We start from the raw sequence: 17,294 nt of genomic DNA on the forward strand, positions 1-17,294 counted from the left end.
AGCCCTTCTTCAGGAATGAGGCTGGTGTACCAACCGGGCTGAGATAAAAGTTAGGGGGGAGGGGCGCTGGGAATACGGTAGGGGGAATGCGATAGGTATAGGTGGAAGGAGGTGAGGGTGATAGGCGGGAGAGGGGGTAGGGGCGGAGAGGTCAGGAAGAAGATTGCAGGTCAAAAGGGCAGTGCTGAATCCAGGGATTGGGACTGAGATAAGGTGGGGGATGGGGAAATGAGGAAGCTGGAGAAATCTACATTCATCCTGTGTGGTTGGAGGGTTCCTAGGCGGAAGACAAGGCGCTCTTCCTCCAGGCGTTGTGTGGTTAGGGTCTGGCAATGGAGGAGGCCAAGGACCTGCACGTCTTTGGCGGAGTGGGAGGGGGAGTTATCCTTGGCGGAGTGGGAGGGAGAGTTAAAGTGTTCAGCCGCGGGGCGGTTGGGTTGGTTGGTGCGGGTGTCCCCGAGGTGTTCCCTGAAACGTTCCGCAAGTGGGCGGCCTGTCTCTCCAATGTAGAGGATTTTGCATCATCATTAGCCACAGGCAAGGTCCCAGAAGACTGGATGCTAGCGAATATTGGGTGCTAGCGAAGGTGAGGACCAGTGGGGTTCTGTCCTGGTGGCGATTGGAGGGGTGGTGTTCCAGGGCGGAGGTGCGGGAAGTGGAGGAGATGCGGTGGAGAGCATCGTCGACCACGTCGGAGGGGAAATTGCGGTCTTTGAAAGCAGAACAACCATTTGGGTTGTTCGGTAGTGAAATTGGTCCTCATGGGAGCAGATGCGGCGGAGGCGAAGGAATTGGGATTATCTGATGGCGTTTTTACAGGGGGCAGGGTGGAAGGAGGTGTAATCTAGGTAGCTGTGGGAGTCGGTCAGTGTGTAGTTGTGCAGAAGTCGACGTTTCGGGTGTAGCCCTTCTTCAGAACTAGGGTTGGGTGTAGGGGGAGTTGCAGATAAAGGGGTAGGCATGGGCAGGGTGGTGAAGTGGGGATGGGTCATTCCAGCATCTGCAGCTTTTTTTTAAATCTTCAACCCTTATTTTCAATCTTATCTTATGTCTGTGCTGACTGAATGAATACTTCATTTGGTGCTCTGCCCCTGTCGGATGTCAAAACTGAGGCCCCATCTGCTGTCTCGTGCAGACATGAAAGATGCTGCCGCAATATCTCGAACTGCTGGTAAGTCGATATCTATATTCTGGATCAGTGGTGCTGGAAGAGCATAGCATTTCAGGCAGCATCCAACGAGCAGCGAAATCGACGTTTCGGGCAAAAGCCCTTCATCTATACCCCATTTCAATATCAGAAAATAAAATTATCAAATTGCTGTTTCATGTGATGCCGACACAACCGAAAGTTGTTCCTATGTTTTTGCTGACGTTGGGTAAATCTCGGCCATTAATTACACAGCGCTGCTGATTTTATAGTTACACATTTCTGATGAGTCTGCGGACTCGGGGGCCCTGGTGATTATCTCTCAATCCGGGCTGATCCTCACCCGCTTCGAGGCCGCCTTTCCCGGCCGGCGGCGCCTAGACCACAGGCCGCGACCCTCGCTCCATCGCCCGCTCTCCTTCCCAACCCCCACAGTCGGCGCGCTCTAAAACCGCCCAAAACAAAGGTGACCGTTTCTCAACAATAACAATCAAAACCGTGGACCGACCGTTTGTTTACGGAACCGACGCAACCGGAAGCGACCGCATGGTCGGCACGGGTCCCGCGGTGCCTTATGGGAGCTGTAGTTTGTCGCTCGTCTTCTACTGGGCACGCGCATGGCGCCCAACCGTCACCTGTCAATCATCTCCAGCTACATGAGCAATAATGCTGTTTATTTTCTGTGCATGATTTTTTTTACTGAGTTTGTTCACTCATTATTGAATGATTTCAGAACACACAGCTTATCAAGTCCATGCTGGTTGTCTCCGAAAGGAGCTACTCAGCTATTTCCACTCCCTGGCCTTTCTCACAAGTCCAGACTTTTTTTTCCCATTGCAGATGCTTAACCAATTCTATGTTGTCAGCCTCTATTGAGTTTGCCTCCATCACACTCGGAGGCTATACGTTCTTGATTATGTTAATTTTATGATGGATCCTTGTGTTGAGAGACAGGAAAGTGTGTCCCACAGTCAGCATCACAATGAAGCAGTTTGGGAAGAGTGTTGAAAAGTGACTTGGTGGGCAAGAGCAGCAGAACATTCCCTGGGATGCACATTGAAACAAACATTGACTGTCCGTGGAGAACTTGGTAAAGATTATCTTTGGTCTGCCTGAAACTAATGGTTTTCCAGTGAAAAGTGTTGCAGACTTGTCCATTCCAAAGTCAAAGAGCCGAGCGATGCACTAAAGCTTGGACAGCTGTCTTCAAGGCACAGTGGGAAAAGGCTCCCATCCGAAGTCTTTCTACCATAATATTATGAAGATCTGTTAAGTTTAAGGTCACTTTATAGCTTTACTTGGAATATAAATACATTTTGGTTATGTTTAGAAAATGCATTTGTTTGTATTGATGCTCTAATGAAAATCAACATTCTATGATAGTTTCTGAAAAGTCTGTTCTTAACTGTTTTGTATTGTATTTACTTAAAGTTAATTTATGAATAAAGCATATTTTTAAATAAAAAAGCATCTATTGGGTGAGTAAGGTAAAGTGAATATTTATACTACTCATTGCTTGTAAGGGTAACAGTGCAGAGTTCTTGAGAAGACAGACCCGAGAGTAATTAGTATTGTTTTATTTTCAGGACAATATAAGGGTTTAATTTATAAGGGTTAGTCATGGAAGGTGAGCTCATGATCATGGTGCGCTCCTGTTCTATGTATGAAATTGGGCACAGTTTCAGTGTCCAGTTCTAGACTGCGTGTAGTAAATGTTTCCAGTTACAGCTTCTGGAGGCCAAATTTTGGAGCTGGAGCTGGAGCAGCAGCTAAGGACACTGAGGAGTAAATTCAGCTCTAACTCCATTTACAAATTTGCTGATTACACCATTGTGGTGGGTAGGATCTCAAACAGCATGAGAGTGAGTACAGGAAGGAGATAGACAGCTTAGTGCCATTGTGTAAAGACAACAATATCTCCCTCACTGTTAGCAAAACAACGGAGCTGGTTACCAACTTCAGGAAGTAGAGGGGGAGGACATGCCCATGTCTTTGTCAATGGTGTTGAGGTTAAGATGGTTGAGAGCTTCAAGTCTTAGCAGTAAATATTACCAATGACCTATTCTGGTCTGTTCATGTCAATGCTAGAGTGAAGAAAGTATGCCAATGCTTCTACCTCCTCAGAAGGCTAAGGAAATTCAGCATGCCAACAATGACTCCTACCAATTTTTAATAGATGCACCATAAAAAACATCCTATCCAGATGCATTATAGCTTGGTATAGCAACTGCTATGCCCAAGACCATAAAAAATTAAAGCGCTGTGAACGCAGGCCAGTCCAACACGAAAACCAGGATTCCGTCCATTGACTCTGTCAACATTTCCCGGTGCCTCAGAAAAGCAGCCAAATCAAAGACCTCTTCCATCGGGCAGAAGATACAAAAGTTTGAAAACATAGACTAGCAGATTTAAGAACAGCTTCTTCCCTGCTGTTATCAGACTTATGAATGGGCCTCTCTCTGCACCTTCTCTGTCACTGTAACACTATATTCTGCATTCTGTTCTATTTCACTGACGTACTTATGTAAAGTGTCATTTGTCTGGTTAGCAATACAATACTTTTCACTGTATCTCAGTACATGTGACAATAATAAATCAAATCAAAATCCAAAGGCTGAGCATGTTATGGATAGTAAGTACAGAGAGGTGATCTCTCCACAAGAGAAGATTCCACAGCAACAGAGAGAATGACCACCAAGCAGAGAATGCAGACTAAGTAGTCAGTGCAGGAATCCTCTGTGTACATTCCTCTGCAAAAATATACTGCTTTGGATACCTTTGGGAGTAATTGGTCTCAAAAGGAAAATAGCAACAGCCAAATTTGTAACACCAGAGTTGGTTCTGCGATATAGCAGAGGAGAAATAAGAGTGGGAAGACTATAGTAATTCAGGATTCAATCATAAGATAGACATTTCTGCGGCTGCAAACAAGAGTCCTCAAGGATATCTTGGAGCAGTAGTAGCACATCCAGAGTGGAAGGACGAACAGGCAGTATCAATGAAATACATTTAAGAAAAAGGGATAAGCTTCTAAAAACAGAATATAGGGAGTTAAGCAAATTTAAAAAAAGGACCTCAAGGTTTGCTGTCAGTACCATGTGCTAGTTAGAGCAGAAATAGAATATATCAGATGAATACATGACTGTACAGATGATGCAAGGAGGAGGGTTTCAGACTTCTGGAACATTGCTGGTTCTGGGGGAGTTGGGACAGTATAAGTTGGATGGGTTGCACCTGGGCAGGACCTGAACTGATGTCCTCAGGGATGTATTTGATGGGAAGGTTGGGGAGAGTTTAAAGCAAAATGGTAGGGAATGGGAACCCATATAAGGAAATAGAAGAGAGGGAACAAGGTAAAAATAAAAGGCAGAAATTAGAAAAATGAAAGGCAGAGTGTTCATGGACAAGAGTCAAACTGGGCCACAATGCAAAATAATGTGAACTGAACAAAGAATATTAAGATAAAGCATTAAGGTGTAGTCACTCAAATAGATATAAATGATAATGGTATATTTGGGATTAGTGTCATAGCAACAGGATGAGCAGGGATGGGAATGAAATTCAATTTATCAGAAGGACAGAAAGATGATAAAAGGTGGTGGTGTGGTAGCATTGCTTGTTAAAGAGGAAATTTGTGCAATAGTGAGGAAGGACATTAGCTCTGGTGAAGTGAAATTGGCATGGTTAGAGCTTAGAAAGACTAAATTCTTCTGAGAGTTCAACACCAAATGGTGAACCAACTCCCATTCCTGACATACTCTGTCACCATCCCTTCATCTTAGTGGGACTGTCTGTTCTTTCCAATCTGGCAGGTAGACACACCATTGATCTGCCATTCTCATATTTTGATCACTTAATCTGAACCATCAACATCTTCTTCCTCAGCACTCTACACCCCAATCCCAGTATAGATGCTGCCCCCTCCATACTTCACGTCGGTTCTGATGAAGAGTCATCTACACTCGAAATGTTAGCTTGGTTTCTCTCTCTCCATGGTTGCTGCCTGACCTGCTGTGATCTCCAGCATTTGTTGTTTTCACCTTAGACAGACTAAGATGATAAAACAAAAGTGGGGATTGTATATAGACACCCCCCTCCTCAACCAAATCATAACAGTAATTTGGGAAAGCATTAAACAGGAAATTAGAGATGTGAGCAATAAAGATAAAGCTGTAACTATGGATGACTTTAATCTGCATATAGACTGGGCAAATCAAATCAGTAATAATGCCATAGAGGAAGAATGCCTAGACTCTCTATGGGATGGTTTTCTAGATTAATATATGGAGGAACTGGAGAAGAAGTCATATGAGAATAGCTATTGTGTACGTAAGAATAATTGGCAATCTAGCTGTGCGAGGCCCTTTGGGGAACAGTGACTTGGGAAAAGTGACATAGTATGAGAACGTTCTTCAATAAGACGGAGAGTGACATGGTTAATTCTGAGACTCGGGCCCTGAATCTAATTAAAGAAACTGCAATGGTATGAGGCATGAGCTGGCTACAATAGTTTGGGCATGTTACTTAAAGGGATGACAGTGGATAGGTAATGGCAAATACTTGAAGAACTTATGAAGGAACTACTTTAATTTTTCATTCCTCTCTAGCACAAAAATAAAACGGGAAAGGTGGCCTGACCCCCATGGCCAACAAGGGGAATTAGGGATAGTGTTAGATCCAATGAAGGACATATAAACTAGTTGAAAAACATTAGCAGATTTAAGAATCGGGAGCAATTTAGATTTCACCAAAGGAGATCAGAGATTGATTTAACAGGGAAAAAAAAAATATTAGATTAAGCGTGCGAACTTTGCAGGGCACATTCAAATTGATCGCAAAAGCAAAAGTGATGGCTCACTGATTAGCACTGCTATCTTACAGCATCTGGGATCCAGGTTCAATTCCATCTTGGGTGACTGAGTGGAGTTTGCACATTCTCCCGGTGTCTGCGTGGCTTTCCTCTGGGTGCTCCAGTTTCCCCCCCCCACACTAAAGATGTGGAAGATAGATGGATTGACCATGCTAAATTAAAGGGTCCAGGAATGCGTAGGTCATGGGAAATGCAGGATCACAGGCATATTGTGGTTAGGGATTAGGTTTAGGTCTGGATGGGATGCTCTTTGGAGGGTTGGTGTGAATTTGATGGGCCAAATGGCCTCTTTCCACACTAAGGATTCCATAATTCTAGTGAAGACAGTGTAAGCCCCCTATAGCCAGAAACACAGGCTAGTTACAAAAGGAGGGAAAAAGAGATGGCGGATTAATTAAATAGATATAGGGGTCCCCAGATTATGAATGTTCTGGACTCTGTTTCAAGTTGATTTGGATACAAGTCAGAACACAATGCAGGACAATGGAAAGCAGCTCTTATGTGCAGCAAAGTTTTGTATGACAGGTCTTTAAAATTATAAATGCTTGTGGAATCACATTGGCAAATATGAGCGGTCATATGTCAGTCTTCCACAAAGGAGGACACAAATAAAGGCTCAAAAATGCTGGGAAACAGTCTAGTAAAAGGGTTGAACTGAAGGAAATCAGTTTTAGTAGGGATATGGTATTGGGACAATTGATGTGATTAAACGCTGATAAATCCCCTTCTAATCTACACCCCAGAGTACTTTAAGGAAGTGACTCTAGAAATATGAATGCATTGGTGGTCATTTTTCAAGAGTCTATAGTCTCTGGAACTGTTCCTATGGATTGAAGGCTAATGTAACCCCACTATTGAAAAAAAACAGGAAATTATAAACTGGTTAGCTTGACCTAGGTAGTAGGGAAAAAGCTAAAGTACAACATAAAAGATTTAATAGCAGAGCACTTGGAAATAGTGACAGGATCAGATAGCACTGGCATGGGTTTTTTTATATAGAATCCCTACAGTATGGAAACAGGCCCTTCAGCCCAACAAGTCCACCTAGACCCATTCCCTTACCCATTACTCTACATTTCCCCTGACTAATGCACAGAATCTATACATCCTTGAACACTATGGGCAATTCAGCTTGGCCAATTCACCTAACCTGCACATCTTTGGATTTTCAAAAGGGAAATTATGCTTGACAAGTCTACTGCAATTTTGCAAGGGTATAACTAGCTAAGTTGATAAGCAAAGCCAGTGGATGTGGTTTATTTGAAATCTCAGATGGTGATAAAGTCTCAGGTAAAAGATTTGCATTAAAATTAAAGCACATGGGATCAGGGTACTACACTACATGAATAGAGAAATAAGTGTAGGAAAAATACTTAGTTATTCAGAATCACAGGCAGTGACTAGTGGTACTGTAGGACAAGTGCCAGGACCCCAGATATTCACAACATTTGATTTAAATGAAGGAACTAAATGTAATATTTCAGAGTTTGCAGATGACAAATCTGGTTGGGAGGGTAAATTGTGAAAAGGATTAAAGATGCTCAGTGTGATTTGGACAAGTTAACTAAGTGCACAAATACTAGGCAGATGAAGTATAAAGTATAATGTGGATAAATGTGAGGCTACCAACTTTAGCAGCAAAAACAGGAAGGCAGATTAACATCTGAATGGTGACAGGTTGGGCAGGGTCAGGTGCAAGAGACCTGGGTGTCCCTGCACACCATGACTGAAAGTAAGCATGAAGGCAGCAAATACAATGTTGGCCTTCATAGCAAGAGGATTCAAGTACAGGAGCAGGGATGTCTTGCTACACCTGTACAAGGCCTTGGTGAGACTGCATATGAAATATTATTGGAGTTTTGATCTCCTTATCAGGACGGATGTTCTTGCTATATAGGCAGTACAAGAAGGTTTACCAGACGGATTCCTAGGATGGAAGGACGAACATATAAAGAGTGATTGAATCAGTTAGGACTACATTCACTGGAGTTTAGAAGAATGAGGGGGGAGCCAAAGGGAAACCTATAAAATTCTGATCGAACTAGAGAGGGTGAACGCAGGATGGTCCTGATGTCTGGGGAATTCTGAATCATGGGTCACAGGCTAAGGGTATGGAATAGGCCATTTATGAAGAGAAATTTATTCACCCAAACAGTGGTGAGCCTGTGGAATTCTGCACCTTGAAAAGCAGTCAAGACCAAAATATTGACAGTTTTCAAGGATATAGATATAGTTCTTAAAGGGATGAAAGGGTATAATGAGAAAGCAGGAATAGGTATTGGAGCTAGATGATCAACCATGATCATATTGAATGCTAAAGCAGACTTGAAAGACTGATCCTAGTTCCTTTGTTGTAAGGCAAAGCTTTGCCTTATTGCCACTATAGGCCTCTTGTTGCACTGGTAGTGCCCCTATCTCAGTCCAAAGCCCAGGTTCAAGTCCTACCTGCTCCAGAGATGTGTCATAACACATCTGACCAGGTTGATGAAAAATAACATGCCCACCATTGACACCTCATTGAGAGTGTTAGCAGGACTTAGTCAGCATAAAGATAAATTTGCTGTCATCTTCCTCTTTATTTTGGTGCACTTGGTCTCACTTAGTAGAGAAAACCACTAGGTAACCTAACAAGAGGTCCTTCTCTTAAATAAGAGATCATTTATTGCATGAGAGTAATCAGGTACAAGTTAGACTAGTACAATTAAAAGTTCCTGTGCTGCTGTGGTAGTGCCCCTACCTGAGTCAAAAGCCTGGGTTCAAGTCCCACCTGTTCAATAAGTGTGTTCTAATACATCAACAGGTTAATTTGAAAAGCACCTGCATTGGTATAATGAACACTGTTAGTCATTGGAACAGAAGACCTGAATGCTATCTTTTTTGAGAGCTGTTATCCCTCAACCAATGCCCTTAAGACATTAGGTGAAATTTTGTACACAACATTAACCCTTTCAGTACCAAACACTTCATTTAGCAAAAACCATTCTGCATAAAACTGTTTCCTAATGTCACTTAATTCATTTGTCAATCACCTCAAATTGATGTCCTTTGGTTCTTGGCCATCAGGAACAATTTATCTACCTACTCAACCACCAGATTTGAAGGAAATTGTGAAGGCACCATTGTTGGTACTCCTCCAGTGCTTTGAGGCACCCACAGTAGTTGCCCAAAAAAACCAAAGCACACAGAACCACTGCTGCCAAGTAAAATACAAAACTATTTGTCCTGTTTGTAATACTGGTCCTTATTTTTCTGGCTCAGGCTAAGTTGCACAATACAGGTATTGTATCTTAGTTGAGGGCCACCATGAAATGGAAAATAATCCACATTTTCCAAAATCACAGTTAGTCTTAATCACAAGGAATAGTGGTGAGGTGTTATGGTTGAAAAATTTGTTTTCCCCAATTGTATATTGAAAGACCAATTTTCTCATGCTTTCAAGAATTTTACAATTACCTGGTGCTTCATATAACAGATCAAAAACCAAGTGGAGAGATTTTGATTTTGGATGATGGTTGTGTGGGTTGAATAGTTTTCTGTCAGCTCTACATTGTTTGGAGGTGAGGTACAGCAGAGGAGTGCAGAGATTTGGCACAGTTACAGCATTTTTTGACGAATCTTCATGGAAGATTGCAGTAGTCCTGTTGAATATCAGAGCTTAGAGTTTATTGGAGAATGGTGATAAATCAGAGGGCCAAGTTTTGATAAATAGTTCTTGTTCACCCCTAATTGTCATAGAAAAGGAGCAATGAGTCACTTTGAACTGCAACATGTGGTGTTACACCTAGAGTAGCTTTGCATGCAAAGTTCCAGGCTCTGAATTAGGACAGTGCAGAAATGGTGATATAGTTCCGATTATACATAGGCTTCAGGATCCTGGAGCAACCTTAGTGACATTAGAGCTGCACATTACTGAAACATGCAATGGGTAGGGTTGGACCAGACAATACTACAGTAGAACACTACAAAATGACAAGTCTTGACAGTTCAAACAGATTAGGTAAGGACTAATAACATCAGAGTTTAGTGTATCAAATGATCTGTGTATAGCAGTATTTAATATTAAAATGCAAGCATTAGTTTGACATTCAAGGCCGAACACTTTTGGCTTTTCCTCAACATATGTCTTGACCCCAAACTCAGTATGGCATTAGATCACAAGAGTTCCAAGACAGAACAGTGAGACACTTGGAGGGTAACTTGTAATGGTGTTCATGTTCCCAAAGCACAGGAGTTATTTTGCAATATCTTCAATTTTCCTAGAACCACTCAGCTTCCACAAAAAGCTTAATGCAAGCTAAACTAGAATAGTGAGATGGACCATTTGTCATTGAGTCAATCTTTTAAAGTTGAAATCCAATTTATTGATTCAATAATACTGGAGTTCACATGTGCCTGAAGATGGTTAGTAATAATTGGCAACCTATGTAGTAAAGAAAGTTGCCTATAAAGTGCTTTGGGACATTTCTTGGTGCCTTTTGCCACCTCAATGAGAAAGCTGGCTCCAGTTAGCTTTCTATAATCCCACTTGGCAATGCATGTGGGCTAATGATGAGCAAGTGGGAGCGAGTGGACTGGGGTGGACAAAATTAAAAGTCATAACACCAGGTTATTGCATGACACTGATCTTGTGCTATAAATTGTTCTTATGATTCTGCTTCACTAGCTACCTGACAAAAGAGCAGCACTCAAAAGCTAGTACTTCCAAATAAATCTTTTGGACTATAATCTGGTGTTGAGATTTTTAAACTGTGGACTTAAGCAGTGTTGCTGGAAGAAAGTTACCTTGTTACATGTGTATTGAGAACATTTTATAATGGACAGATGTGAATGTCACTGGAAGAGCATTTGTCCATGCCTAATTGCCACCGAGAAAGTAGCCACTTCTTTGAATTGCTGACTTGTTAGAGCCAGTAGATTGCTTCTGTGTAAGACTCTTGTGACTGACAGTCAAGTGCACTTCATCTGAATTTAAACAGGAGACTATCTGGTGAAAAAAAAACTGAAGTTTGGAGTTCTAGCAGTTCTTGTTATCCAGTCTTGTTTAAACTTATGTCCAATTGTGACTTATACTTTACTACAGTAATTGTTGAGAACCACAGCAGAGCAATGCATGTCAAGTAGATCCTGATCCCATCCAAGATGGAATTAGATGCTGCATGCCCCTTACTAATGTGACCAATCAATACTCCTCATGGCCAAGTTTCTTCTTTTAAAAAGAGTTGCTTGGTTATCCTGGTCCACCTGGTAGGTAAGGGTTTGTGCTATTCAGAATTTAGTGACGACATGTTTTTTAAAGTAGTAATTCCCACAGGGCAAGTCAAGAGTCACATTGCTGTGGATATCCAAACATCAAAACCAGAAGAGTGGGATAAAACAAAATAAAACTACTTGAAAACATTTTAAGAGTGAACAGCACCCTAAACAGAAATAAATTTGAAAGTTTTACATTTTGTATAAAATATTCAAACTTTTATTATTAACTTAGTAATACACAATATATTAATTACTACTGCAACTCTGACAGACAAGGTTATGATTTCCTCAACACATTGAAAAAATATTGAATAAAAATGGCTGGATGACTCTTGTTAAACTGAGCGAGGACCTTCTTTTTCTCTTTGGCAGACAGCTTGGGGTTTTCATCAATAGTTTGAAGCAGCAATAAAAGTTCTTCCCTAGTGGTCTTCCACATGTTTCTTTCACATGCAGCACGAGTAAGTCTTTCACAGTAAGTGTGGCCTAAAGAGAAGCCAGGAAATTACAGAAGACTCCTTAGCAGGGACAGAACTTGTCAAGTTCAAGACATCAACCAAAATAATCAGTTTTATACAGTATCTTTCAAAATAGTTGCCAAAGTTTCTATCTGAACTTAAATCTCAATAAATTTTAAAATCATAAGTACAGAAACCAGTAATCCTCAAATTTTTGATGGATGTTTTATTTCAAAGCCCTCCAATTGGTTTGCCACCTGAATTTTTAAAACTGCAATACCACCTCTTACTGAAAGATGTATCTCAGACCCATGAAATATACATGCCCAATGTGTCTGAACTTTAAAAAGTTAGGTATATTCACAATAATGTATTGGATATTTGACAGCTGTAATTTGTTTGGACAAATTGATGCAAATTTAGCTGCTTTTACACTTTTAAAGTCACTCCAATGCTACCAGCTTCTGGCATACAGACCTCACTATCCTAATCCCTTTAGGCCAGATAAACTTGTGCTCACAATGACTGAAGCTCAAGTTCTAAAAATAAAATCCCAAGTTAACTTGATCAAAAAGACTGAAAGTTGAACCTACTCTGAAAGCATGAAACTCCTAGCTTTGCCAAGTTTAGTCTAGAACTAGAGGTAGGTAGTAAGTCAGCTTGTCATTTAGACTTACCTAATCAAGACATTTATCCAGTTTCTCCTTAATAAAATCAATACCTTGAATCTTAACTACTTCTAATAGCAAGCTCCATATTTAAACCACTGTAGGTGATAGATGAAGAAATCTCACCAATTTCCAAATGAATTGTTGAATTAACTCAATCATTTATATTCATAGATCCCTAGCTTTGGGGTTTGACATACTTTCCTAGGCCATCTCCTACTAACACTCAAGTGGAAGAGTTTATTTGGCCTCAGCTTTAACCATGCATTAAACTGAAGTAAACAAAAAACCTTAAAACATCTGTATAATCTTCTGCAGGAATTAGTGTAAATTTTCAATTTTGTATTTAATGGATGTGAATATCACTGGCTAAGCTATCAGTTATTACCCATCCTCAACTCAAATTTTCACCATCCGCTATGGTGGGATTTGAACCAGTGTTGCCAGAACACGAACCGAGGTATTTTGATTACTAGTCTAGTGACATTACTACTAGAATATCACTTCTCCACTTTCCATGCTGCAGCTCATTTATTAGTCTGTGGTCAAGTATCAGACCATTAACAAAAGGTAATGCAAGACAAGATGGCACTTTAATACAAGAGGTGATAGATCTGCACATATCTTCAACCACAAACAACAAGCCTATTCCTTGCACTTCATTCTTCAAGATCCAATTTTGATCTTTTTTTCCCCAAAATTGATGTTAACAGCACAAGAGTGGAAGACTCCAATTCAGATTTCCCACCTGATTTTGAGAACCTTATCAGCACATCCTCATGAGAGTAGAATTACAGGCAGCAAGTATTGGGTTTGAACGTTATTACATCTGAATTCCAGCTGCCATTTACAGTAAAGAGGAACAATAGTTTAGTCATCAAATGTGAACCAAAACATTAAGAGGCAACATACGGGAACTGTCTGCTGTACAAATGTGCACTTAGGATTGGTGCTAATCACTACTTGAGGTAACAGCAAAGTTACTCATACCAATTAGCTGTCACTTACCTGTGTGAAGGTCTGGATCTCCACCATGTTGAACAAACATCAGTTTCTCACTCACCATTTTGTGCAATGATCCTGGGACCTGATCAGATATTTTAAAGTGAAGAATAATACTGGTTTTATGAAAATGACTATTGCAGTCAGAAGTGCATGTAGTCTTTCTGTATTTTTGCTCTACTGTACACCTTTTCCCTACATTTGAGGCAAAAAAAAGTGTTTTAGATTCAAACCCAGAAAAAAAAAGTTCACATTAAGTTCAAGTGGCTTCTTGCTTTTTCAGAATGCTTCCACTGAACCTTGGTCAGCAGTAGCTGGAGGCAAGTTAGCAACAGACTGTCAGGACCAATGCCAGATCAAAGTCTGAATACTTTAGGTTTTGGAAGGAAGGGGGACACTACAGCTGGATAGAAATTCCAAGTTTTCAGCCAAAAAGTCAGTTTAAATTGCCCTTCACCCCAACTGAAAAAAATCAGTTTGGTCATAATTTGACAAAGTCAAGTGGTTATTGCTGTTGACATTGATGTTATTGCACTATTTTGTACATATTTAATGTAATGTATCAGGCATCTATAAAGAAAGCATTTGAAATGCTTCCAGATCTTTTGCATAAATACAAGATGTAAATTTTCATGTTTTCTCAGAATTAAGGAAAAAGTATAATATTTAAAAAGTGACAACTACAATTTAGCATTGTTAGATTAACAAAGTAGACCCTCTCCCTTTAGACATTCACCTGCATGAAATCCGGAATGAATTAAGCCCAAAGTTTATAATCACTCTGCTCTTACACAAGCATGTAATACAAATTCCTGAAATGGGAGGGCTGTCATACATGACAAAAACCAACAAGCAGCTTGACACCATCCAGGACAAAGCAGCCCACTTGATTGGCACAATATCCACAAAACATCCACTCACTAGCAATGTACTACTCAAAGGATGCACTGCAGAAATTCAAAAATCCTGAGAGTTCCTTCCAAACCCATGACCACCTCCATCTTGGAGGGTGGCAACAGATGCACATGAACACCATCACCTGAAAGTTCTCCTCTAAGCCACTCACCACCCTCACTTGGAAATCAATCACCATTCCTTCACCGTCACTGGGTCAAAAATCTTGGGATTCCCACCTTAACATTAAACTGCTGTAGTCCATGTGCTGTGTGTAGATTCAAAGTGACAGCTCACCACCACTTTCAAGGGCAACTGGGGATGAACAATAAAATGACAAACCGTCCAGTGACACCATGAAGTAGAATTGGCCCATATTCTCTGGGGTTAGAGGTGATTATTGCACAAGTCTCAAGGGCACTCTAAGACAGCTGATGCTCTAGAATAAAAAGGTCTTGATTTCACTATTCAGAGTCAGTTGGATAGACTGACTTGCAGATTGTCTGTCAGCCAACTACATTTACAATATCCTTGCTATCTAAGCAAGCACACAACCTCGAGTGGGAGGACTATTATAGTGCAGTACTAGTATCGGTGTCTGGCCAGGAGGTCCAGGTTCATGTCCCACCAGTCCCAGAGCTGTACCAAATGTCTAAATAGTTGGATTAATATTATAACCCAGATTATACATGCAAATCAGATGTCATTAGTGAACATTAATAAACATCTATGCATCTGACTCAATAAAGAAACAGACTGTCTCATGTTAATGTAGAAAACCACCAGCAAATCTGCAGTCTCATTAAAGTATAAATGAGGTGCTGTACATGGTAGGTGCTGAGAGACTTCTTCCTTTGGCAAGTTAGACCAATAGAGATCAGTGTCTCAGGATAAAGAATCAGCCATTTAGAACATGATCAATTGCTTTACTTAGGGAGTTTTAAATCTTTAGAATGTTTCTAACCCTGTTTCATATAGTCATGAAATATACAAGTTGATATTGAAAGATTATTGGGCTCAATGGGAGTCAAGGAACAAGTCCATAGTGGCAAAATAGAATTGTTATAGAAGTTTAGCCACATTTTATTAACAACATAACAGCTCAGAAGGGCTGAATGGCTAAGCCATGATCTTATTTATGTTATTACCTTAAATACATCTTTCTGATGATCAAGCAGGAACAAAACCAAGAGATCAGCTTTCCCTTTTGGAAGGTTCTTATTAGAAACAATGGCTTTACCAAAAGTCCTCTTCATCACAATTCGACCTTCAACCTGGGGAAGAAAAAAAAAATTGTTACTACTCACAACGAACAAAGAACAAAGAACAATATCCTTGCTATCTAAGCAAGCACACAACCTCGAGTGGGAGGACGATTATAATGCAGTACTAGTATCGGTGTCTGGCCAGGAGGTCCAGGTTCATGTCCCACCAGTCCCAGAGCTGTACCAAATGTCTAAATAGTTGGATTATTATAACCCAGATTATACATGCAAATCAGATGTCATTAGTGAACATTATTAATAAACATCTATGCATCTGATGTTCCTGTGCTGTAAAGGAACAGGCCCTTTGGCCCTCCAAGCCTGCACCGATCCAGATCCTCTATCTAAACCTATCACATATTTTCTAAGATTCTGTATCCCTTTGCTCCCTGCCCACTCATGTATCTGTCTAGATGCATCTTAAATGATGCAAATCATTCCCACCTCTACTACCTCCACTGGCAATGCATTCCAGGCCCCCACCACCTCTGCATAAAGAACCTTCCAGCATATCTCCCCTAAACCTTTCCCCTCTCACTTTGAACTCATGACCCCTAGTAATTCAGTTCTGCACTCGAGGGAAAAGCTTCTTGCTATCCATCCTGTCTATACCTCATGATTTTGTAGGCCTCAAATCAGGTCCCCCCTCCCTCAACCTCAGTCTTTCGAATGAAAATAATCCTAATCTATTTAACCTCTTCATAGAGAGCATCCTCCATAGCAGGCAACATCCTGGTGAACCTACCTGCACCCCCTCTTTTTGATGAAGGGCTTTTGCCCAAAACATCAATTTGCCTTCTCTTCGAATGCTGCCTGACCTGCTGTGCTTTTCCAGCACCACTCTAATCTAGATCCTCTCCAAAGCATCCACACATCCTTTTGGTAATGTGGTGACCAGAACCATATAAAGTATTCCAAATGCAGCCAGACTAGAGTCTAACTGTAATATGACCTACCTCTTGTATTCAATACCCTGTCTGATAAAGGAAGGCATGCCATATGCCTTCTTGACCGCTTTACTGACCTGTTGCCAACTTCAGGGAACAATGGACCTGAACACCAAGATCTGTCAATTTTCCCCAGGACTTTTCCATTTACTGTATTGGATTGAATCTTCCAAAATGCATCACCTTGCATTTGTGAGGATCGAACACTGCCATTTCTCTGCCCATCTCTCCAATCTTATCTATATTCTGCTGTATTCTGACAGGCCCCTTCACTATTTGCTACTCCACCGATCTAGGTCACCATTTTGAGAAACTCCCTTCCACTACTGTCTCTTGCTGCCCAGCCAGTTCTCTATTCATCTAGCTAGAACAGCCTGGACCCCATGCAACTTCACCTTCATCAGCCTACCATGGGGAACCTTATACATGGACTTTAAGGCATTTGTATGACATCTACAGCCCTTCCCCCCAATCAACTTAGTCACCTCCTCAAAGAATTCTACTGGTTTTAAGTCATGACCTTCCCTGCACAAAACCATGCTGCCCATTACTGATAAGCCCATTTCCTTCCAAATGGGAATAGATTCTATCCCTCAGTATTTTCTCTAGCAGCTTCCCTACCAATGACAGACTCACCAGTCTATTACCTGGAGTATCCTGCTACTCTTCTTAAACAAGGGGACAACATTAACAATTCTCCAGTTCTCTAGGACCTCACCCATTATCAAGGATGCTGCAAAGATCTGTTAAAGCCCAGCTATTTCCTCTCTTGCTTCCCTCAGTATACTGG

General features: G+C 41.0%; 2 protein-coding genes across 5 annotated transcripts in view; both read right to left on the bottom strand.

The window, feature by feature from the left end:
* Positions 1-1,737, bottom strand: part of tcp11l1 (t-complex 11, testis-specific-like 1) — a 37,250-nt gene extending 35,513 nt beyond the window's left edge. The window contains exon 1 of one of the 3 annotated variants that reach the window (XM_043705531.1): positions 1,656-1,737. The gene's annotated coding sequence lies outside the window, so the exon portion shown is untranslated. Of the gene's footprint in view, positions 1-1,423 lie in introns of all 3 variants that reach the window. The other 2 variants (XM_043705527.1, XM_043705529.1) reach the window with 2 other exon arrangements.
* A 9,727-nt stretch (positions 1,738-11,464) lies between these two features.
* The window catches only part of depdc7a (DEP domain containing 7, paralog a), a 54,017-nt gene continuing 48,187 nt past the window's right edge, over positions 11,465-17,294 (bottom strand). For both annotated transcript variants that reach the window (XM_043705524.1, XM_043705525.1), the window contains exons 7-9: positions 15,441-15,566; positions 13,405-13,483; positions 11,465-11,756 (exon numbers count right to left, since the gene is read on the bottom strand). In XM_043705524.1, the coding sequence (XP_043561459.1) occupies positions 11,548-11,756; positions 13,405-13,483; positions 15,441-15,566 (414 nt within the window). In that variant the 3' untranslated portion in view covers positions 11,465-11,547. The remainder of the gene's footprint in view (positions 11,757-13,404; positions 13,484-15,440; positions 15,567-17,294) is intronic.

Source organism: Chiloscyllium plagiosum, chromosome 16, assembly GCF_004010195.1.
Source record: "Chiloscyllium plagiosum isolate BGI_BamShark_2017 chromosome 16, ASM401019v2, whole genome shotgun sequence".
NCBI lineage: Eukaryota > Metazoa > Chordata > Chondrichthyes > Orectolobiformes > Hemiscylliidae > Chiloscyllium > Chiloscyllium plagiosum.